Raw genomic sequence first — 25,151 nt, forward strand, 5'->3', positions numbered from 1 at the left:
TCCTACTGTAAATACTTTGCCTCATTGTTGTCAACTCATCTGTAAGCTCTCTGATTTTAGTGTTAAATAATGTGCATTCATTCTTTAATTTTCCATGTGAAAGAACAATATTGCAAGACTGAGAGACAGGATGCGTTTTCCCGCTGGTGTCAGTGTGAGCTTGACTTGTTGTAATGTGTCAGCTGAAATTGTAATTGTCCTTCCTTTGAATCCTTAAATAAACCCTTATGCCTCCCCTTCCCTCTATCTTGTAAGTCTGTAAAATCCATGTAAAATCCTAAATAAAATTGTATTTCATTCATAGCCTACAGGGTTTACTTGCCATCTTAATTGTTTCAATACCTATACAAAAAAAGCTTAACTATAATGTAGGACGATAGTAGTTGCTTACTGTTTCTTTACTGTTGGGCCAGATACAAAGATACCGCAAATACATGTCGTTTACATACTGACGAATTTGACTCATCAGCAATTAGTTTTATCCGTATGGTGGCATCAGCGTGTTTTCCCCTTGCTCTCCTCCGCTTCTCCCCCTTTCCCTCCCTTTCCCTCCCTTCGTCTCTCCCCCTCGGGCACGCTTGAAGCCATGCGTTATTTTCTATTAAAAAGATGAGTCACCGGGGAGCGATCATTTCAACAGACAAGAATTTGTTGGACTAGTAACACACCAGCTAATGGCTAAACTTGGACGGAGAGGGAGGGTCTTCTGTGGTCAACTGTTGCGTCGCGACCGGTTGCGCCCAGAGGCACTACTGTGCACATTCACCGCCAGGGAGAAGCCATATAAAACGGTTGACCAATCGGTATAATGTCAGTTCAACTCATAGAGGGTATTAAACTTCTAGTATACTAACTGGAGGGGTCGTTATAAATCAATGTCCTTGGGTTGAAACCGTTATTTTGATGATCCAATCCGTAACTGTCATGAGCCCAACACGGGAAATTATCAAATTAACAACTTTTTCTCTCTCATAGAATACTCAATATATATAAAAGGTGTCAGCTTGGGGAGAGTAAACTTGGAAAGGGTAAACATTTTTTCTTACTTTTCTTCTTTGGGACAACGACCGGTAAACATGGCAGAAGGAGACTTCTACACTCTTGGAAGTAGGCAGAGGGTCCCCCGAGATCCGTTCAGAGAGAGTCCGTCAATCGCCTCCCGATTTATGGACGATGACTTTGGGATGTCCCCTTTCCCCGAAGACTTGTCAATGGACTGGCCCGGCTGGGCTCGGCCTAGCCGGCTCAGCACGCGGCTTTCCGCACCGTTTACTGGCACTCTGCGCACTGGGTTTCAGCCAACGACTGGGCAGACGCCGGTGTATTGCACGAGATACAGCGAGTCCCCCCGCAGCTCTCCGACCCAAACACCGGGAGAGCCCTGGAAAGTGTGTGTGAACGTCCACAGCTTTAACCCAGAGGAACTTAATGTCAAAACCAAAGATGGGTTTGTAGAAGTGTCAGGTGAGGAAATCTTCGAAACCTTGCAAAAGTGACTAATATCGCCTTTATAAATCGAAACTAATCCAACTAATACCGCCAGAATTGCTTGGAGGATAAATAAGAAACACTAACAATGTTATTTTCGTTTTAAGTTGTACCCAGCTAGCACATTTAGTTTTTGTGAAATTGTGGAAACATGTGTTTTTGGTTTCACATTGGTTGTGGGAAAGAAGCCATACTTTCCTGACCAAGTTAACATTTGTTCTACGGTTCTGAGAACGTTTTACTCTGGTTCCTTGAAAATTTTCCTGGGAGGGTTTATAAATGCTCTGAGAACAGAAATTATAGGTTATTTGGAGGTTTTTTAATAACTTTGTAAAAAAAATCCACTCAATAACACTGCTAGCTTATTTTGTGTAAACTTTTGTGAACTCCAAGCAGAGATAGGACACATGGAAATGAATGCAAATACATAATTTTTTTATTGTGACACACTATAATCTTCTGTTCTCTATCCATGGAATGCGGTCCAAACAGTTAAGACACACACTCGTCCACTTACACTTACTTGCCTTATGCCCTTGGGGGAATCCCCGTTGTCATCTGGGTGGGCGGTCCAAATTATTAGCCAAGCAAGGGAAGTTTGCAGCGTAAGTCCCTCAGCCCTTGTTTTTAGTCGGTTTTGCGAGTGTACAATTATGTTCACTCCGGGCATGAAACTCCCCATAATTAAATTTGTGACGATTGTACATCTGCTAAGAAAAGTCGGCAAAAACTTAAAAAATACATCAATGGAGAAGTCAACATACACGTGTAAGTAAAAACGAATGCAAATCATTTAGAAATAGTGCTACTAATGCACACGATGGCACATAAACGTCTCATATATGTCTCTTAGTGTATGTTAAATATGTTTTTATTTGGTTATCTTTTGGAAATTGTAGAAATAAAACATTTTCCTTCTTCAGAAGTTCCAGCTAGGCAGGCTAACGTAAGTTAGCCAATTAATGTGCTAGCTATCATACAGTAGGTGTATATTAATAACTATATATTTAATAAGTAAACATGCACTCATAATTGATTGTAGCGCATATAAAACACCTACAAGCTACCCGTGGCTGAAAACACAATCATCGCAGGATGAATGAGTGACGAATTTCCGGCCAAGGGTGGTCAATTTAAAAATCATTCCTTCCTCCCTCGCCACTTGCAAGTGTATACTTGTCAGACGTCATGACACGTCATCAGAAGTGTCCACTTAATTTGAGGGCTGAGGGGATAGGGTGTGTTTTTGAAGTGTTTGGACAGCAACCACGGAGTTAGTCCACTGTGCCATCAGGATAGAGCTAGCATGCCATGTTTTTTTATGCATACAATGTTATTTTTTGTCTATTCAAACAGACTCCATTTCAAAGGAAACAAGCACTCATTAAGATCAGGTGTGGCTAATTAGTGGGTGCGGCCAACACACCTGAGCACACTTAACAAGACAGAGGAGACAGTTTTGTTGATGAGTTTTGTTGATGCTGAACGGAATGTATAGGTTTTTAAATAATATTTTTTAGAATGTTCTCTGAACGCTACCAACATTTTCTTCTGGTTTTTATGGAACATTTTCTTCACATTTTGAGAACTTAATGTATGTTTTTACATTTCTGAAATTCCCACAGAACAACATTGTTTCTTAACGTTCTCGGAACAATTTGAGAACATGACTTTAAATGGAACAATGAGGAAACCTGTAGGAAAAGTTATGCTGAAGTACTGAAATTCACACAGAAGAATGTTGTTTCTTAATGTTCTCTGAACTATTTGAGAACATTCCCAATGTCAAACCAGTTGGAAAACATTCCAAGAACATTGCCCACATTTAAATACAATGTAACCATGTTTGAAGTTTTATGAAACGTTCTGTTAAACTATTGAAATGCAGTACCAAGAAAATAAAACATTTTTGTCAAGTTCCTTAAATGTGCTAAGAATGTTCCAAAGCCAAGCAATTATCCTGCACCATTCCCAGAAAGTTGTGGGAAGGTTGCATGCAAAATTACCAGAGGAAAACCATGCTTTCACCAACTCTTATAAACATATGATTATCAGAATGTTGTGTTCTAGCTGGGTAAAGTACCACAATAGATAAAGTAACACAATAGACATTATTGACAAAATAGTTATATTCATATTTTAAATATTTACATAAGTTATTCACATAGCCAGCTCATATCAAGGGATGTTATGATATCCTGCTCTACAGTATGGGCAGTAGGACCCATGACTTGCAGATTGCTAGACCAGTTCATCAAGGCTCAGCACCTGTTTAGATTCCTTCAGAATCACTCACCAATGCGCCAGATATAGATTTAAGTGAGGAAGGCCCATGACAACAGTATCTGTCCACAAGAAGATAAGCAACACACTACTGTTAGTGTTTAACACTGGAGAGAGAATGTTCTGGAACTATTATTCTGCCTGGTGATAGCTGACTAGACCCTTCAGTATTTATTAAATCATAAGCTTGTTGTACTACCATGCCCTGATTCTAGGAACCAAAAACATGAAACAGCCAGGTTCTGGAAGTATTATTCAATTTCTGCCCATTGATGGCTAACTACATCCTTTCAGTATTTAGCCAATTCATATACCAGTAATGTTTGAGTTTGTTGTGTTACCATGCCCTTAACTGATTTACAGAACAGAACTGCCCTGATTGTTGAACCTAATAATTTTAAGGGCTATATTAACCTCCTGTCCAGGGCATCCATATAATCGTTGAGTTTGTTATGTATAACCAGGTCCTGATTGTATAGACAAATGAGCGTAAACAATATTACAAGCTCTCCATGGCTTCTTTAGAGAGTAGACTAAATATTTAAAAAACAACTGAATAATGCCAGGGATAACCAGCACCTAGGCAAGGTCTGAGGGAAGTAGAGGCTAGTGTAGGCTACAGAGAGAAGATACTAGGCCCTATACAAGCTTTTTATAAACACATTGTTGGTATGCCAGTTGGGTCATTTAGTCAGCTAGCTGCCTCTCTCCGTGGCTCTGCCTCAGTGACCATGTTCTAAAAGTCTGCCTGTGTGGGCGTGTCACAAGCATGTTCAAGCCGGGGTTGACGTGGCCTCTCCGGGCTTTCTCTCATGCCACAGTTTGTACAAAGCAAAAGTTAACCTAACATTGGCTGAACAAGGTTTTGCCTCATCATAGTTTCTAGGCTGTCCAAAGCAGTGTGTCCTTGAGGCTGCAGAAAAAACTATGTTTAATAAATGGGTGTAGCCTACTGTATATTTGCAATTAAGGTCTGAGTGTGTTACCAGGGCAGTTTGGAATGTGACATCTGTACCACAAGGGACTGAGGGAGGATGAGAGGTTCTGGGAGACTGAGAGAAAGCCTGTGGTTGTGTTTGTATTCTCTCCAGACCAGAGCTCACACTGCAGGAGTATAGCGTTGCACATAGCTGGGCAGGACCGAGCAGAAGGGTGGAGGGTAGCGGCTGCTACACTGACATTTAGCATGTAGAGCAGCTGCACAGACAGAAGTCATAAACAGAACTTTATTAAGATGAAGCCTTCATTCTGGGGCTTTCCAGATCTATCTCTTTATCTCACTCTCTCTGTTTGTCAGGAATATATGTGTTTGGGTTGGTGAGGTCATACTTTGAGAAGAAGCAGGGTTAAGATGGGAGGAGATGGAATGGTGTCTTTCGTCACCATTTCTGTGAATATATGACCCACCCTTACACCAGGGACACTACTAAGTATGTACTCTGTGTTTACATCAGTCCACAATCCTGGAAATTAGATAATGACACTGCTATAAATATCTTTAGAAAAATATTTGAGAAATATTTTTGCCAATTATTGCAAGGGTTTGGATTTCAACACCCAGACCCACTTATCAGAAGCTGTCTATTATGTCATAAAAAACGATACGGATAATATATTTTAAAAGCTTTGACAGGGCATATATATATACAGTTGAAGTCAGAAGTTTACATACACCTTAGCCAAATAAATATAAACTCAGTTTTTCACAATTCCTGACATTTAATCCTAGTAAAAATTCCCTGTTTTAGGTCAGTTAGGATCACCACTTTATTTTAAGAATGTGAAATGTTAGAATAATAGTTGAGAGAATGATTTATTTCAGCTTTTATTTATTTCATCACATTCCCAGTGGGTCAGAAGTTAACATACACGCAATTAGTATTTGGTAGCCTTGCCTTTAAATTGTTTAACTTGGGTCAGACGTTTGTGGGTAGCCTTCCACAAGCTTCTCACAATAAGTTGGGGGAATTTTGGCCCATTCCTCCTGACAGAGCAGGTGTAACTGAGTCAGGTTTGTAGGCCTCCTTGCTCACACAAGCTTTTTCAGTTCTACCTACAAATCTTCTATAGGATTGAGGTCAGGGCTTTGTGATGTCCACTCTAGTACCTTGACTTTGTTGTCCTTAAGCCATTTTGCACAACTTTGGAAGTATGCTTGGGGTCATTGTCCATTTGGAAGACCCATTTTCCACCAAGCTTTAACTTCCTGACTGATGTCTTGAGATGTTGCTTCAATATTTCCACATAATTTTGCTGCCTCATGATGCCATCTATTTTGTGAAGTGCACCAGTCCCTCCTGCAGCAAAGCACCCCCACAACATGATGCTACCACCCCCTTGCTTCATGTTTGGGATGGTGTTCTTGGGATGGTGTTTTCTCCAAACATAATGATGGTCATTATGGTCAAACAGTTCTATTTTTGTTTCATCAGACCAGAGGACATTTCTCCAAAAAGTACAATCTTTGTCCCCTTGTGCAGTTGCAAACCGTAGTGTGGCTATTCTATGGTGGTTTTGGAGCAGTGGCTTCTAGGAGACAGAACGTGTCTCCTTCCTGAGCGGTATGACGGCTACGTGGTCCCATGGCGTTTAGACCTGCGTACTGTTGTTTGTACAGATGAACGTGGTACCTTCAGGCATTTGGAAATTGCTCCCAAGGATGAACCAGACTTGTGGAGGTCTACAATTTTTCTTGGACTTGGCTGATTTCTTTTGATTTTCCCATGATGTCAAGCAAAGAGGCACTGAGTTTGAAGGTATGCCTTGAAATACATCCACAGGTACACCTCCAATTGACTGAAATGATTTCAATTAGCCTATCAGAAGCTTCTAAAACCATGACATAATTTTCTGGAATTTTCCAAGCTGTTTAAAAGCACAGTCAACTTAGTGTATGTAAACTTCTCACCCACTGGAATTGAGATACAGTGAAATAAACTGCCTGTAAACAATTGTTGGAAAAATGACCTGTCTCATACACAAAGTAGATGTCCTAACCGACTTGCCAAAACTGTAGTTTGTTGACATGAAATTTGTGGAGTGCTTGAAAAACGAGTTTTCATGACTCCAACCTAAGTGTATGTAAACTTACAACTTCAACTGTATATATATATGAAGTGATGTTTAGTCTATTGGTCTGTTTTCTGTGTCTAGTAACAGAGATAGTTTCAGGGTCTTATCTTCCTCCTTGACCTGATAATGGCCAAGCAACAGAGGTTACACCAATTGACAATGTATTATTGTTTAAGGTTATTGAACTCATTGGATTTCATGTTGTTTTTTTTCCACAGGAAAACATGAAGAGAAGCAAGAGGAAGGGGGTATAGTGACAAAGAATTTCACAAAGAAGATACAGTAAGTACCCATAGCCACAGGCAACAATGATAACAACAGCAACAACAACCAATAAACACATACTCCCTTAGGATTACTTTGCGTAGCGTCCATATCTCACAGGTAATCAAACATTTCAAACACATCATATGATCCCATTTTAAAGTTGTCACTCGTTCCTCGATGAGCAAAACAACAACCTTTAGCCTCCCCACAGGGAATCTATCAGATATTTCAAACATCTATTTTGATACGATCCAATATAACCAAATAACACAACTGATAAAGGAACACCTTACTGCACAATGGGGACTGTGACGAGACACAGCCATTTGATATATCTTGTATGGTCATTTGCACTGTATTATGAATTAGCCCTAGACATTGTGTGTATGAACTGATATGTAGGCTATGTGTGACATTTTAAATGTATGTAGTTCAGTCCTTGACTAATGATGTTCTGTACTATGTATTGTGTCATATTTCATGTGGACCCCAGGAAAAGTAACTGCTGCTTTTGTAGGGATCCTAATAAATAGGATTAGTTAGTCAGGATTAGTTACTGTCTCCCCACAGGTAATCCATCAGACATTTCAAACATCTACTGTCATATGATCTCATATCAAAATGCCAGCTAAATGGCCCAGTACCCAAGGCAGCTAGGGGACAGAAGTTTCCATACGGCCATGCCCCTGTTAATTAGGACAATGGAACATCAAACAGTGGTGCTAATCACATGTATGGGAGCACTGGCTACCTATCAAATGGTACCCTTTCCCTACATACTGCACTACTTTTGACCAGACCCCTATGTGCCCTGGTCAAAAGTAGGGAATATGGTGCCATTTGGGATACAGCCACTGTCTTACAGGCACGGTGGAGGTAACGTCACTTCAATGTTATTAATTTACTCTTGGCTAATTAGTAGGCTAGTCTGCACCGGCACCAGCACTACTCTCTCTCTTCATATCCCACAGATCACACACGCACGCATGCACACACACACACACACACACACACACACACACACACACACACACACACACACACACACACACACACACAGACACACAGACACACAGACACAAACACATTCACACACATCGTTCTCCAGCTAAGCGAAACCCAAAGCAAGAGACAGACTGAGAAATAGAATAGTGGGTATATAAATAACTGTCCTCAATACAGAAATCCTCTGGCTGTAGAGTACAGTAGGCTACCCTCAGTGGAGAGAGAGAGGAGACATTCCTGTATTGCCTAACTAATATAAGCTATTTGGTTTGTTATTCAGGGCTGTGGGTGGATTGTCATTGTCACTTTACCTCCTGTCTCTCTCTTCCCGCAAGCCCTGTTTCACTGCCTCTCCCCCCAAAAAAGCATATTGGACAGTTTCGGCCAGCCATACAGAATCAATGGGAGAGATAAAAAGCTATGTAGCCAGAGGTGTATAAAATCCCCAGCCGGACAGACACGATTATGCAGTCGGGTGTGTCACGTAATAAGCTGATTTGACTTTGTCAGAGAGACTTGCTGCATTTGGCTCCCTAAAAACAGGGGACTGTGAATTGGAGCCTTGAAGCCTGGGATGATTTATTATGGGGTCTTCATTCATTTCCAACGTTCCACACATGAGTATGTATGTCTGTGGTATCTCTTTCCCCTTGACATGCCACTCTTTACCCTTGCTCTCTGGCTTCCTCAGACTTGGACAGGCAATTGTCAGTTATGTGTAAAGACGGTAGAGAGACTATAGAGGGGTTATGATAATGAACTGGAGGCTGGACTCTAGGTCTGAGTCTGAGTCCCTGCCCTTTAAAAAAAAAACACGTCAAATTTGCAGTTCCCACATCCAATTTGCCGTTTCACACGTCCAATTTGCAGTTTCACATGTGAAATCACATTTTCACATGTGAAATAGCTGTTTTCACATGTTAAGCTTAAATTTCACACAGGAAACTATATTTTCACATGTATTACATTTAGAGTTTACATGTTACCACCACCTTCACATGTGAGGAGAATAATGTGTTTTCACCTCACATGTGAATTGCAGTTTCACATGTGAAATATGCAGTTTCAAGTGTTAAAAACATTGTGAAAATCAGGTATGTAGATTCACATGTGGGTTTGAAATCATGTTATTCTCCTCACATGTGAAAAGATGGTGTTAACATGTTGCAGTAGCAATGTTTCCACCGGGGATTTAGGGTGACCACATCTAAAAAGCCCAAATGCTGTACAAAGGAATTTTTTAAAACGATAACACGATTAAATAAACCACCTCCCTCTTTCCTGCAATTCTCCCTATCTTCGGTTATCTTACGCTGGCCTTTGCTTTCTCTGCCTTTTTTCCAGTTGCAAGTTTTGGCACATTCATTTCAACAACATAGCACCCTGCATCTCACTGCTGTTTTGCCTCTGAAGCTACAGTAATCAGGGTCAGTCCCGGTCAGTCTCTGGATGAGAGCTGGAAGTGGTGAAATATAAACATATGAAAAGGAATGTCACATGTGGGGAAAAAAAAATTTCACAATGGAAAAACGTACGAAAAATGTACGTGAAACTTCGCACGTGTCCCAAAACCACGTGTCTGACTCGTACATTTTTTAACAACAACAAATGATTAAATAATTAATTTGTTTCACGTGAATTCAGTCCTATGTAGAATTTTTTTCAATTGTGTTTTTTACATTGGATAAAAGTAGAAATGGGAAAGTAATTCTGCTTTGAAAGTTGATCAACTTGTCACCCCACTTTTGAGAAAATGGCCCTTGTGTCACGTTCTGACCTGTATTTCCTTTGTTTTGTATTTATTTAGTATGGTCAAGGCGTGAGTTGGGTGGGTAATCTATGTTTGTTTTTCTATGTTTTGGGTTATTTCTATGTTTCGGCCTAGTATGGTTCTCAATCAGAGGCAGGTGTCATTAGTTGTCTCTGATTGAGAATCATACTTAGGTAGCCTGGGTTTCACTGTGTGTTTGTGGGTGATTGTTCCTGTCTCTGTGTTTGCACCAGATAGGGCTGTTTTGAGTTTTCACATTTCTTGTTTTGTTAGTTATTTCATGTATAGTTGTCTTTATTAAAAGCATGAATAACCACCACGCTGCATTTTGGTCCGCCTCTCCTTCACCACAGGAAAACCGTTACACCTTGAAGCTTTTTGGTACACCTACTGGAGAGTTCTTCTTTGTCTACACCCATTCAGCATCCTTCACACCCTCTTTAGCCTAAAACCCCAACCCATCTCTTTAAAGATTCACATGTGAGGTGATGTGCTAAACAGAGTGAGTAGTGTAGTAAACAACCAAAGTTTTTAAGACAAAAAATTGTAAAAGTAGTAGCCTATAATAAGGAAAGATTCCAGGTAAAAATCTATATTTTATTGTCCTTGGCCTATATCCTAATCTGACTGCAGTGCAGGTCATGTTGTTCTTCACATTACCGTCTCTGGTAAACACACACTCAAATAAAATAAAATACAGAATACAGAAGGTGTAAACGGTAGAGCGAAATGGTTACTTGCATATTTGCATAGTAGCGATATCAAAAACAGAAAGTGTCCAGATAATTATTAGATGACGCTTACCCAGACACATTGTCTAAATTGATGGGTCATGTGAAAGAAATGCTATTATCATCCCCCAGGCAGCTAAGTGGATGGGTCACTATTGTCTAGACATGTACACATGTTCATGAAATACAATAGATGGCTGTAATCACCCCCAGACACACCTGGCTGACTTGATGGGTCTCGTAATCATTTGGTGAAGTGGAGTCTTTTTGTTCAGCTAAACAATGAACAATCAACTCATATTAAACTGATTGTCATAGTGGTAGTATAAATATGCAGGTAGCTAAAGCTAACCAACTAGCTAGCTAACATTAGGCTAATACAAGCAATGCATATAGTTTTCTGATTCTAATAATATTACACAGATCATACACGTAACTTTAACTAGCGAGCCAGCAAGCTATCATTCACTAGCTAGCGAACAGTACGCTTTAACTTGCAATGAATATAACCTTCTGACTAAATTAGAAACGTATAATATATGAAAATGTAGCTAGACTCTTACATGGATGAACGGTTTACGGCAGACTGGAACAATTTAACTCCGTTTGTAGCTACATCTTGTTTGGCCAGTATTGTGTAAAGTCACTCCGGTTCACACTGACCGTGGCATGTGCAGAAAGTAGCCCATCACAACTCTTTCCAACTGATCTGTCGATAGCGCCTGCTAAATTCAGGGCATCAATGTTGTTGAGAAAAGTAGCAAAACGTTTGTAATTTTTGATGGCTAATGTTATGTCTTTCAAAAAAGCAGTGTTTGAAAGGATAATCAACACAATCTGAGCAGCTCACGTTATAGACAGAAGCGTGCTACATGGCAGACCAATGCAAACTCATCTCCCGGCATGTCCAGCCCATACGTTATCTCAGCCAATCATGGCTAGCGGAAAGGTTCCTGACTTTTTCCGTGGCTAAACCAACTAGGCTCATAATGTAACAATTGTATTCGTATTTACAGATGGAAGACACATTTGTTATTAAGGCACATGAAAGTTCACATTTTCCAGAACGCATTTCTGGCCAATATATATATATTTTTAAATATGTTCAAATGCCTCTCCTCTGGAGTAGTAACTAGCTTCCTTAAAGGGTCACATATGTGTGTTCACACGTGTCTGAAAACCATGTTTTTTTCATATGTGATTTTTTCATGTGTTTCTTTTGTACGTAGCATAGGAACACTTGGCAGCTCATATGGAAACTCCAGCGACGGACAGAGAGCCTTATATGGCCAAGCTGCTTCACAAAGTCCAGAGACCAGTCTGTCTGGGGTCTGTCTTTCTTTCTCTCTCTCTCTCTCTCTCTCTCTCTCTCTCTCTCCCTCTCTCTCTCTCTCATTAAAAGCAAGTCTAAGATGCGGTAGATATGTTCTGTGACCTATTTCTATGCTTCCCTTTCTCAAGTTTAGTTTAGTTTTCTTTTACATTCAGTTTTGTACACCAGCTTAAACAGCTAAAATGCAATATTTTTGGCTATAGAAAATATATTTCACAGCTATTTAGATGGTACAATGATTCTCTACGCTATATTTGCTTGTTTTTTCCACATAAACTGACATTTGGCGCACTATTAGAATTTTAGCAACCAGGAAATGGCGGAGCATTTCTGCATACTGCATCTTTACTGTTTCGTACACTCAATGTATTTAAAATAAGAAAGAGAATGTATGTTTAGATCATGCTTATGAAGTATTATAGAACATGTGCTACTACAGTGTCATAAACCAGATTAGACCAGATAAAACTCAGCAAAGGTTAATCCCATGCTGACATTTATTAGGAATTGATAGCAGAGAACACAAGACCTCTAACTTTACCCAGAGCCATATGCTTCTGTCTGGGCTATATACTCCAAGGATATATCCTATCCAGCAACCAAGGTAATCTTTAAATCTCTGTTTGTTTATCTCATATTGGTCCAAACATATTAGTGTTTTGTCCAAAATGGCACCCTATTTCCTATAAAGTGTACTACTTCTGACCAGAGCCCTATGGGCCGTGAATAGGGTGCAATTTCAGAAGCAATCTCTTGTCTGTTTATCTCATATTGGTCCAATCATAACAGGCCTCGTCTCTCCATCCTTTTCGCTTAGCCCTCTACTATTTTCTATTTTTACCAATGACCTGCCACTGGCATTAAACAAAGCCTGCGTGTCCATGTATGCTAATGATTCAACCCTCTACACGTCAGCAACCACAGCTAGTGAAATCACTGCAACCCTAGAATGGGTAGCCGATAATAAACTGGTACTGAACATCTCTAAAACTGAGAGCATTGTATTTGGTACAAATCATTCCCTAAATTCTAGACCTCAGCTGAATCTGGTAATGAATGGTGTGACTCTTGAGCAAGTTGAGGAGACTGCATTCCTTGGTTTTTACCTTAGATTGTAAACTGTCACTGTACATGGATTCAATGTTTGTAAAGATGGTGGAGGTCTGTCCATGATAAGAGATGCTCTGCTTTTTTGACACCACACTCAACAAAGCAATTCCAGCAGGTTCTAGTTGTATCTTATCTTGATTATTGTCCTGTCATATGGCCAAGTGCTACAAATAACCTAGATACGCTGTAGCTGGCCCAGAACTGAGTGGCACGTTTTGCTCTTCATTATAATCAGAGGGCTAATATCAATAATATGCATTCCACGCTCTCTTGGCTAAGAGTTGAGGAAAGACTGTGACTGCATCAATTCTTCTTTTTATAAGAAACATTTGTGTTGGAAATTCCAAATTGTTTGCATAGTCAACGTACACACAGCACTGACACACACACACTTACCCCACCAGACATGCCACCAGGGGTCTTTTCACAGTCCCCAGTTCCAGAACAAATTCAAGGAAATGTACAGTAATATACAGAGCCATGAGTGCATGGAACTCCCTTCCATCTCATGTATGTACTGACATGTGTAACTGATAATGTTTTTAAATGTATGTACATTTTTAAAGTATTTTGTGTGTAATGTATTTTCCATTATTTGTCGGAGCCCAATAAGACTAGCTGTCGCCATTGGCGTCGGCTACTGGGGATTGTAATAAAATAAAATAAAATCCTCCAGAATCCTCATAAACATTTTGACAGGCGGTAATGATATCTCACTCTCTCTCTAAACTATTTCTCTCTCTGTCACTCTGTCCCTGTCTCTTTCTCTCTCCCTCTTTCCCTCTCTCTCAAAACACATTTATGAGGAAGCCATTTATGCTAATTTAGTCATAAACTAGTTCAAAAACCAAGGGGGAAGAGGGAGAGGGAAATTGGCTGTTACCTGTCTGTCTGGCTGTTGAGATGAGCTGATTAGAAAAGTATGCAAATGGAAATTTCAGGTGATAATAAACTTTGCATCAGACAGCCATTTTTAATAATTGGAATCAGCCCTCATTTCTCAATCCTGCACCTGGAGCGAGTATGTCTCTTTTTTCTCCTTCTTCTTTTTTTCTCCCTCACGGCGCTGCGATGATGACGGCAGCCAGAACATTTTAATGAAAACCTGAAAAATGAGCGTTGGTCAAAGAAAAAAAAATTGCTTTCAACATTAATTTAATCTGGAGCCAAGGTGTTAAATCCTCTGTTTATAACTGGAGGCTGTTATAGGTATCGACTAGATGTCAATCAAATCAATTTGTTAGCACCAAACAGTAGTTGCAGTACTGCTGAGGTAATTCAGAAAAGGTTGCAAAGTTTTTAAAACCTCCAAGCACAGTTGTGTACACAATGTTTTGCCTTCCTTTCCACACCTCTTCTCTCTGTCTTTGTAGTTACCAACTTTTTCAAGACCCTCAAGCTTAAAGTTGTATGTACAAGTCTCTCAAATGTTCTTTCTCTCCCTCTCAGGATTCCAATCGACTTGGACCCTCTGACGGTCTTCGCCTCCTTGTCACCAGAGGGTGTGTTGATCATCGAGGCACGGCAGAGCCCTCCCTACTACCTCTTCAGTAACGAAGGTCCTCAGGGAGAGATGGAAGAGGCCAGCCAGAGGCAGGAGGCCACCATGGTCTAGGGTGAAGCCCAGGACCGAGCTCTCTCGCCTGGGGAGACACAGGCTCACCCCGGGCCCCCTCGGGACATAATAGAGCATCCAGCAGAGTAGGGAAAGGGCTAACACAGGTTCAAAGCCATCGAGACCTTCTGCGTTATGTTGTTGGGGTGAGTCCGAAATGGCACCCTATTCACTATTAAGTAGTGCACTGAATATGGTTCCAAAGAAGCACTCTGATTTTCTTTTTGAGTGTTAAGTAATCACTCAATCACTAAAATATATAATAATAACATGGTGTTTGTGTATCTCTTGGCAGCGAAGGCTATTTGGATCTGTCACAGATTTAATTAAAAGTCCCAAACTAAATCAATCCAAATGTCTCACAGTGGAGTTGCTATGTACAGTATGCATCCAGTCCCAGATGCAACACTGAACCGACTCCAGATCCTAAACTGAGCAGCCTAGAAGCCAGCTGGGGCCCATTCTGCCTGGATCATCCTGTGATGTCTTGGTTTTCTATCCGTATCCCATTTGTCATGAAAACGTCACTTGACAGAATGTTTCATATTATGTTAAATGTGTAATTGAAAGAAGCACATTCAAATGGATCATCAAATAAAGTCATCCCATATGGCTTCATTTCTGAGTGGGAAGACTTAATGAAAGGGATATTCCCATCATTATAGTGTGTAACCTACTGTACGTGTGTGTTGAAACCGTATTCTACCCTAATGCAGGCCTACTGTCTGTAAATACATTGCCAACCCATAGACACATATATTTGAGAGCCATGATTACCCTACCTAGAGGTCTTAAAAAACGGATGTTCGCTGCATTTTTCTATTTGTGCATGTAATGATGACGCTGTGCTCGTTCTTGGTGCAAAGGGAATGCATTTTTGCTAGACATCTCCACTCCCTCAGCCCTCTCCTTCCTCATCTCCTTCTCTCCTCCTTTCCCTCATGTCTTTGTATTTGTTTATGCAATAAAACCTCCCATCAATCCCAGTGTGTGTTCACATCTGTGTGTTTTGTTCTGTCTGCCATGTACAGTATGGGCCAGAATCCAAGATGTCTGCCCAATAGTGCCCAACAACAGTAATCGGGTAACAGCTTAGTGTAAGTGTGCATCTCAAATGGTACTCTAATCCGTTTTTATAGTGCACTACTTATGGTCCATAGGGCTCTGGTAAAAAGTAGTGCACTTTAAAGGAAGTTGGGTGCCATTTGGGACGTAGACAAAGGATTGATTGATACAGGAGAGGTCCTGTGTAAACACAAACTCACTTCCTTGACAACTTCTTTCACAGCAGCATTACTTAACAGCTCTGCGCAGGTCCGCAAAGCTCAAGAAGTATGACTGTCCTGACTTCTACAGAGGCCATATCACCAGAAATGCTGCAAGGCCAATGCAGACATCGGATTGACCATGCAGTGACTTTAATGCTGCCCGGCTGTACAAACATAAGTTACTGTAAGATAATATGTATCAAGAAACATGTGTAAACCATGAAACGCCATGATAAAGAATCCATGTTCCGATGTACTCATGGTAGGTAAACAATTACTGTGTGGATGTGATAATCAACCATCTAGAAAAGGTTATTTGGAGGTCAGCGTGTCAATATGATCACAAGGAATACCAAAGCATATGGAATATTGATTGTAAATCGCTCTGGAAAAGATTGTATGCTACATGACTTAAACATAATGTAAATGAATGTAACACTACAATTGGACATAGCTTTAGCCTTTTTCTTTTGCCATTGGTTTATTGGAGCGCCAACGTGTGAGTATGTATGTAGGTCTTCACACACATACAGAGTCAGGGTATATTTAGTTATGCAAGCTTTTGCTGCTGGCTGATGATGAAGTAGCCTGGTCCCAGATCTGTTTGTGCTGTCTTGCAAACTCCCTATGGTCATTGTCGGCAGTGGGCAGAACAACAGATCTGGAACCAGTCTAATCATGAGGAGGAAGACTGCAGAATGTAGGCGCGATGGGAAGGATGATTTGATTCATAGGGAATCCCTGATGGGATGATGAAATGATGGCCATGGCTCTTTTTCTTTTTACTTGGTGTACTCCTGTTGCTCCATATCAGGGTGCTCTTGGGTTTCCAGCTCCTGGGAGTGGTGAGCCACCTCTTCTGGTGGACTCATGCCTGGCTCAGGATCCTCAGGCTTTGGGAGCTCTACTGCCGTCTCCCCTGTGCCCTCCGGGTGCTGGAGCTCTCCGCCATGGTCATGGGCCTGGTCTGTGTATTCCCCCTGGTCAGACGTGACTGTGTCTGGGGTGTCTGGGCTGTCAGGAGTCTTGAGGTGCTCAAAGGGCTCTGTGGAAGTCGGAAGACCTTCCTCTTCACTGGCTTCATCATCTACGGACCCAGAGGGATGTCTCGCCATCTCCCCAGCTGGATCAGTAGGGGTCCTCTCATCTGCATCTCCTCTCACCTCCTCATGCCTCTCGGGTCCTGCCATGTCGCTGTCTGGTTGAGCCTCTGGGTTAGCCTCTTCTCCAGGGACTTCCCGTGCGAACTCATCCCAGCGCTCGAGAGCCTCAGTTGGTGGAAGTATGCCAGGTTCTGTGGGGGTGAAGTCAGCGGTCTCCAGGGACACAGGGGGCACAGCAGGGGCAGATGGAGAAGGCTGGGGGTCCCGGGTCTCTGTGTCTGGCTCGGTAGTCCTCTCTGGCTTGGCACCACCCTTCTCTCCTTCTTCACTTATGGCCTCCTTCTCCACCTAAAGAGACATATACAGTGCGGCAAAAAAGTATTTAGTCAGCACCAATTGTGCAAGTTCTCCCACTTAAAAAGATGAGAGAGGCCTGTAAATTTCTTCATAGGTACACTTCAACTATGACAGACAAAATTAGAAAAAAAATCCAGGATATCACGTTGTAGGATTTTTAATGAATTTATTTGCAAATTATGGTGGAAAATAAGTATTTGGTCAATAACAAAAGTTTATCTCAATACTTTGTTATATACCCTTTGTTGGCATTGACAGAGGTCAAACATTTTCTGTAAGTCTTCACAATGTTTTCACACACTGTTGCTGGTATTTTGGCCCATTCCTCCATGCAGATCTCCTCTAGAGCAGTGATGTTTTGGGGCTGTTGCTCTGCAACACGGACTTTCAACTCCCTACAAAGATTTTCTATGGGGTTGAGATCTGGAGACTGGCTAGGCCACTAATAATGTGGATCATTGTCAGGCTGAAAGACCCAGCCACGTTTCATCTTCAATGCCCGGGCTGATGGAAGGAGGTTTTCACTCAAAATCTCACGATACATGGCCCCATTCATTCTTTCCTTTACACGGATCAGTCAGCCTGGTCCCTTTGCAGAAAAACAGCCCCAAAGCATGATGTTTCCACCCCCATGCTTCACAGTGGGTATGGTGTTCTTTGGATGCAACTCAGCATTCTTTGTCGTCCAAACACGACGAGTTGAGTTTTTACCAAAAAGTTATATTTTGGTTTCATCTGACCATATGACATTCTCCCAATCTTCTTCTGGATCATCCAAATGCTCTCTAGCAAACTTCAGACGGGCCTGGACATGTACTGGCTTAAGCAGGGGGACACGTCTGGCACTGCAGGATTTGAGTCCCTGGCGGCGTAGTGTGTTACTGATAGTAGGCTTTGTTACTTTGGTCCCAGCTCTCTGCAGGTCATTGACTAGGTCCCCCCGTGTGGTTCTGGGATTTTTGCTCACCGTTCTTGTGATCATTTTGACCCCGCGGGGTGAGATCTTGTGTGGAGCCCCAGATCGAGGGAGATTATCAGTGGTCTTGTATGTCTTCCATTTCCTAATAATTGCCCCCACAGTTGATTTCTTCAAACCAAGCTGCTTACCTATTGCAGATTCAGTCTTCCCAGCCTGGTGCAGGTCTACAATTTTGTTTCTGGTGTCCTTTGACAGCTCTTTGGTCTTGGCCATAGTGGAGTTAGGAGTGTGACTGTTTGAGGTTGTGGACAGGTGTCTTTTATACTGATAACAAGTTCAAACAGGTGCCATTAAGACAGGTAACAAGTGGAGGACAGAGGAGCCTCTTAAAGAAGAAGTTACAGGTCTGTGAGAGCCAGAAATCTTGCTTGTTTGTAGGTGACCAAATACTTATTTTCCACCATAATTTGCAAATAAATTCATTAAAATTCCTACAATGTGATTTTCTGGATTTTTTTTCTCATTTTGTAGTTGAAGTGTACCTATGATGAAAATTACAGGCCTCTCTCATCTTTTTAAGTGGGAGAACTTGCACAATTGGTGGCTGACTAAATACTTTTTTGCCCCACTGTAGCAGTAAAGAACATAAAATAAACATACAGGTTATGATTAAGGGTCATGTATCTATTTGTGTTCTAATGTACGTGACAGATAACAATAAAAAGGACATGGACAGACACAGAGATACAGTTTTGTTATTTCTCCAAACTAGGATATACCTCCTATGCTTCCGACTTCCTATTCCATACCGTACTTTATTTTAAGTGTCGAAGGCAAGGAATTGTCCAACACAGACAATGAGTACTATATACAGTTGAATTTCATGTTTCGCCTCTAGTTAGTTGTTCACCTGACCTGAATGGGAATGATGACGTCAGCAGGGATGGTGGGATCAGGAAGTGAAGCTTCCACAGACAGGATGCCATCACCAGACAGAGAGGAGTGGATGATCTTAGGATCAATACCTTTTGGGATCCTGGGACAGCACACAATCATGTTATCATACACATACAATGAATACAATATTACAATACATAATATTTATAATTCATCATGTCTGTAAGTACAGTACTCATAACATTCATTTATAATGTCATAAACATTAGTATTGCTTTATGTTGGTGTAAACAGTAGTGTAAAATTTGTATTCTAAAAACGATGTGTCTCTTCTTGCTACATTAAAATGTATAATACAAACTGGTGAAGCTTAAATACATTTCTCAAATTATGAATATCAATAAGCTTTCTTGTGTAAACTTACGTGTATCTCCTGGTAAAGCATCTAGCAATAAAGCCATGCTTGTCTGGTCTCTCCTCGTGTTTCCCTAAGGAAGAAATATAAATTATATTAGCAGTATGAATACCCACAGAGGATCTAGACATCAACACTGAGGAGGTGTCCCAAATGACACTCGGTTCCCTTTGTATTCCACTACTTTTGACCAAGGCCCATTGGGTAGTGCACTATATAGGGAGTAGGGTGCCATTTTGGAAAAATTGATTGCTGTATGCCACCATAGTCCTACTCTCTTAATTTCCCTGAGCTGTTGTGTTCCACTAACTCACTCAAACTCTGTCCTGTGGGCATCCTGTCTAAACACCAGACTGTTTATGGTTTGATTGTATAGAGTGAAGCTTCTCCATACATCTTTACAACACTGAAGCAAATCAGTCTCAGTACACACTATTGTTGTATAACATAACAGCAGCGTTTTGTTCAACACAGCAGCCCTTTACTTTATAATATACTTTGTCTGTGCTATAAAATAAGCATATAATGTCAGTTTCATTACACTGTATGCATCTATTTTATAACAAAAGAGTAGCATTTCAGTATACATTTCAGTATACATTTCAGTATACATTTCAATAGCTTCACTACAGGTGTAGGCCTACCTCCGATTTCCAGGAAGCCTTCCCGGGTCCTGAGAGTGATCTCTACAGGGGAGAAGTGACTGACGTCCAGGGTGATCCTCCACTTGTACCCCTCCTCCCGGACCTCTGACAGCCCTTGCAACCCTGCAGACTCTGCCCTGCTCAGCCTGGGGCCTGGCTGGTGCATGGATGAGGCCGGGACCAGGAAGGAGGGCACCAAGAGGGGGAGAGAGGGCATGTACCCAGGCCAGGAGCTGGCCGCCAGGCGTCTATGGATGTTATCTATCCAGCTAAATTCACGGAGGTCTCCGGCCTCTAGGAATGGTGGCAGGCCAAAATCCTGGTTGGGGAGGAGGCAACTGGGGCTCGGGGACTGCCACCAGCTCCGGAGGGCAGACCAGAATAAGTCCCGGGAGTTGTGGGGACGTGATGGTGCCGATGGGGCCGCTGTGTAAGCTTTGGTCTGCTCGGTCATGATTCAGAAAAAAATATTAGAGGAGCAAATAAGAAATGCAGAAGTCGTCTTTAATGAGGAAGAGTTGCAGGAGGATTAATTCTTATAACAAAGGAGAGGAGGGGTTTCAGAAGAGAAGAAGCACTGTGCAGTGAAGACCGAGAAGTCTCTAGGGCTCTTTATATACCCTCACTGTCTGTTTTAGCACTTATTAAGCACTAATGGTTATCCTATGAGAGGGGAATGTGAGGGTGAGGTGATGGGTGCGCCTCAGAGTCAGGGCCAGGGAGAAGGGGTCATACACTCTGGCACCCTATTCCCTTTATAGTGCACTACTTTAGGGCGCTAGTCAAAAGGGCTCTGGTCAAAAGTAGTGCACTATATAGGGAATAGAGTGCCATTTGGGATGCAGAGAGAAACAGAACTAATTACATGTATTTATAACTGTGAGGGGGAAATGGCAAATAGCTGCTGGATGACTCCAGACTCTGTACGAGTTGGAGGAGCATAGTCCTGCCCCGGCTGTGAGAGCCCCGGCCCATCATCTCACGTCTGTGTGTGTGTGTGTGTGTGTGTGTGTGTGTGTGTGTGTGTGTGTGTGTGTGTGTGTGTGTGTGTGTGTGTGTGTGTGTGTGTGTGTGTGTGTGTGAGGTGGAGGAGGTCTTGTCCAGGCCCAGCCCCGACTGTGACAGACCTGGCCAATTTTCTCACGCTCTAGTGATCTTTATTCTCTCTATAGGGTCTCAGCTGTATGATGAAAGGTGTGTAAGTCAGGCCCTTTTCAAATATTCCTTCCTCCCTTTCATCCTTCCTTCCTACCTTACCCGAAGAAATCCCTTATCTGATATGATTGGCTATGTGAACGCTATGTGATAGAATCATTGCTTAGACCTATCCATTTGTGTTAGATAAGTGATTACTTCAAGGTAGGGAGGGAGGAAGGAAGGGTGTGTGTTTCCAACAGGACATCAGTGTGTATCCTCAGAGTTGAGTCACAGCTCATAGAGATGCTGTTTGTTTTGGAGCATGAAATGCCTCCCGTGGGAATTTGGGATCGAAATGTTCTGTGTCATCTAAAATGTTTTTGTGCAGTGTGTGTGTGCATGTGTGTGTTCATGTGTGTGTGCTTGTGTTGATTTGGTGTGTGTGCCCTCTGAAAAGCTTATTTTTATTCGTTTTGGCAGTTTTCAGTGGGGTTATTAGCATTCCCATCTTTTATCAGCTATGACAGAGATGTAATTGTTTCATCTGTGAGACGCCTTGAGATACTGACACACTGTCCATTGGAGCACAAACCCGATAGAACAGATGTCTCTGTCATTCAGCAAGTTTCTACTTCAAGGAGCAGGCAAGATGTTGTTAGCAGAGGTTGAATTGGGGTTTTGTGGAAGATTGCTGCTGTTTACAATTCCCCACTGTCTTCTTCTAGACAACTAATATAAACCTTGGACAAGATTGTGAATACATGGAGGAAAGTAATGATAGGTATATCTTCAAAAGGATGTTAGAGATTTATAGTGGTGAAAGTCCTACTAGGCATGTGCATGTGTTATTGTACCAACAGTAACATCCTCAAAAAGTCATTGAATAATAAATTATATAAGAGAAAGCTATCCATATTCCCAGGAATCCCATACAAGCATGTGCATTGGTATTGTGTTTTCGAGATAGTTGGGCCTGCCATGACATATAGACTAACTACCACCTTGCACTTTCTGTGTGGGCTGAGTTTCTCTGTAACCACGGGAGACAGGGTCCTACAACATAAATGCGTGTGGTTCAATGTAGACGCCGGTGCCAAAGTCTAACAGCCCGTTCTGCGGTTTCTTATTTTTATTTTCAAAAATAATCGTGGCAATTTCAATAAAAAAACATTGAGTGCTACGATATATTTTAAAAACGTGGCCTACACAACGTTTTGTCTAGAGCTGGGGCTGTTATTACAATGACGACTCATCGAAATGCAGCACTAGACCCGCGTCACTTCGTAATAATCAAACCGCTTCCGATTCTTAAACCGTCAGGAGAAATGCGCCAGGCCCGGAGCAGAACGGTGTGGTCCGCCTGTCAGCCGACCAGGGAGCAGGTGTTCTGGGATAACTATCACCGACGACAGTGGCAGCTGAGCCGGCAGGGCTATAGAGCAGCCCCCTGGAGACCCTATGAGGAGGTCGGACAACCGCTCTACCTTGAAACCAAGAGACTCATACTAGAATCACTGGGACAACCTGTGGAAGAGGTGATTGTTTCCCCCTGGCCTTGTATGTATCTGGAGATTGTGTCTAATCGAATAAGAATAATTTAGGCTACTGAGTAGGCCTAGTTTAATTATGTGACAGTTTATGGTAGGCCAGCCTAAATAGCTCACAAAGTATGCCTAAATATTTATTATCCTTCATACGACTACCATGTAGCCTACTGCCAGTTCCATTACACTAGGCCATGACACTCAATCACAACATGAATTAGCATTTTTGACACTAAAATTAACACCTATGTTTTTTGCCAGTATATCATAATAATGATGAGTGAAGATGAAAGTTTTAGTTATTGGATAAGTAATGTATTATTATTTCATCTTTCTTCCTTCTCTCTCTCTCCCTCGTGCGCACTGTCTCTCCGCTCTCTCCTTTCATGTACCCTCTTTTCTACGTTGAACTCGGTTTCCCTGTATGCAAGTAATATTTTCTCTCTGGTGGGCGGTGGTGTGTGTGTGTGTGTGTGATGTGTCTGAGCACTCATTTCATGGCGTCCTGTCTATCTCCTCATTTATCAGTCCTGTCCCCTTGGACTGACCGGGCCATTCAGCGTCTCACACACACACACACACACACATACACACACACACACACACACACACACACACACACACACACACACACACACACACCCTCAGGCCCGACACGTAACTCCATTTACTGTTAATGGACAGTGATCCTCTGCGATGAACAGATCAGTGACACGGAGAGTGTGTCTGTCTGTCATCACAAATCAAATACTTCCTCAGCCCCAGCTCTCATGCCTCAAAATTACATCAAAAACCCTTCTCAATTCTGTCCCTAGCCACCGAAAGCAAGAGGGTTCGGCTCAGTGAAAGATGCAGACACACATTGGCCAGTTTACTTTAACCAGCCTCTGTGGGATTCCAGTAGCTATGAGATTTTCCCATTTAATGTTATCCCATCTAGACCTTTTGTCTATAGAGTGAATATTCCATATCCTGTTTAGATAATGCATAGGCATGGAGGCCCATCGTTTGTCTTCCTCTATACACAGCCTCTCTACATAGTCCCTAATAAATGCATCTGAAGTAAGACATAGGAGGGCGGGCTCCATTTATAAGGCGATTATACCTGTGCTTTAGGCTAGCAGCAGAGGCCATCACAGCAAATCAGCAGGCATTAAGTAGCAGCAGCAGATACATGGGGTATTGGCACCTAACACATCATTGGATAATGTGAAATGGGTGGTTTATTCCTGTGGACATTGCATTCATCATAGTTATCGGGGACGCTCAGTTGCTGAGGCAGCTAGGCAGCTTGCCTGGCGAGCAGAGCGGAGGGAAGAGGCAGAGTCCACATTAAAAGTGACAACATTAAAATGGAGAGGAGGCTTATATTCTTGAATGCTGGAACATTGGTCTCCCCCCTCTCTCTTTCTCGTTCTCTCTGTCTCTGTCTCGTTGGAGTCATCTCATTCACGTGGTGTCAGAAGCAGTAGGAGACAACGATGATATAACGTTAATCTTACATGAGGAATTGCTATTTGTTCACTGAGTTGCATCCCTTGAATTGTGTTAGTGAAGACTCAGTTGTGTGATCAATTGTTACAAAGGCTGTATTGAGCAGTCGTACTACACCTACCATAGGAGACTGATGATGGGAGGACAGCTCATAATAATGTCCGGAACGGTGTGAATGGAATGGCATCAAACACATGGAAACCATGTGTTTGATGTACAGTGTCCTCTTTAATTTGAGTGTATTTTCATCCCATATCAGGATATTTTTGTAGATAGTCCCCCCATTTTAGGGGACTAAAAGTATTCGAAACGGTTCAGCCGATATGGATGAAAATACACTAAAATTAAAGCTGACAGTCTGCACTTTCACCTCATAGTCATTGTATCATGTCAAATACAAAGTGCTGGAGTACAGACAGATGTTTTTATTCGGTTTTATTTACAGCAGTGTCTATTAATTGTCCAAATGCATGGGCGCTTTCCCACTCTATATTGCTATAGAATTTTCACAAATGCCTTAGTATACGTAATTCCCAAATATTCTGAGAATTTATGAAAATTACCATATCTAAGTGGTCACTTGTCAGAAAATGTTTTTAAAAGTGTCATATTCTTCCTGGGGTTGTATATGAACAGATTTTAATAAGATTTCATGTTGCTAAAATGCTGTCAGTTCCACTTTAAATACAACTATGTTT

The 25,151-nt window shown here is 41.8% G+C and overlaps 3 protein-coding genes across 3 annotated transcripts in view; 2 read left to right on the forward strand and 1 right to left on the reverse strand.

The window, feature by feature from the left end:
- Positions 1 to 705: 705 nt before the first annotated feature.
- On the forward strand, positions 706 to 15,661 carry LOC139411200 (heat shock protein b8). The gene is made up of 3 exons (XM_071157133.1): positions 706 to 1,464; positions 7,062 to 7,125; positions 14,510 to 15,661. The coding sequence occupies exons 1-3, from the start codon at positions 1,077 to 1,079 to the stop codon at positions 14,673 to 14,675; spliced, it is 618 nt and encodes a 205-aa protein (XP_071013234.1). The 5' UTR covers positions 706 to 1,076; the 3' UTR covers positions 14,676 to 15,661.
- A 748-nt stretch (positions 15,662 to 16,409) lies between these two features.
- Positions 16,410 to 20,834, reverse strand: LOC139411199 (uncharacterized). The gene is made up of 4 exons (XM_071157132.1): positions 20,279 to 20,834; positions 19,644 to 19,707; positions 19,238 to 19,358; positions 16,410 to 17,394 (listed from the first exon to the last, which is right to left on the reverse strand). Exons 1-4 carry the CDS (start codon positions 20,730 to 20,732, stop codon positions 16,726 to 16,728), a joined length of 1,308 nt encoding a protein of 435 aa, XP_071013233.1. The 5' UTR covers positions 20,733 to 20,834; the 3' UTR covers positions 16,410 to 16,725.
- A 1,622-nt stretch (positions 20,835 to 22,456) lies between these two features.
- Positions 22,457 to 25,151, forward strand: part of LOC139411201 (coiled-coil domain-containing protein 60-like) — a 44,142-nt gene continuing 41,447 nt past the window's right edge. Inside the window, exon 1 of the mRNA XM_071157134.1 lies at positions 22,457 to 22,950. Coding sequence (XP_071013235.1) covers positions 22,657 to 22,950 — 294 coding nt within the window. The 5' untranslated portion in view covers positions 22,457 to 22,656. The remainder of the gene's footprint in view (positions 22,951 to 25,151) is intronic.

This window comes from Oncorhynchus clarkii, chromosome 6 (genome assembly GCF_045791955.1).
Source record: "Oncorhynchus clarkii lewisi isolate Uvic-CL-2024 chromosome 6, UVic_Ocla_1.0, whole genome shotgun sequence".
Lineage (NCBI taxonomy): Eukaryota > Metazoa > Chordata > Actinopteri > Salmoniformes > Salmonidae > Oncorhynchus > Oncorhynchus clarkii.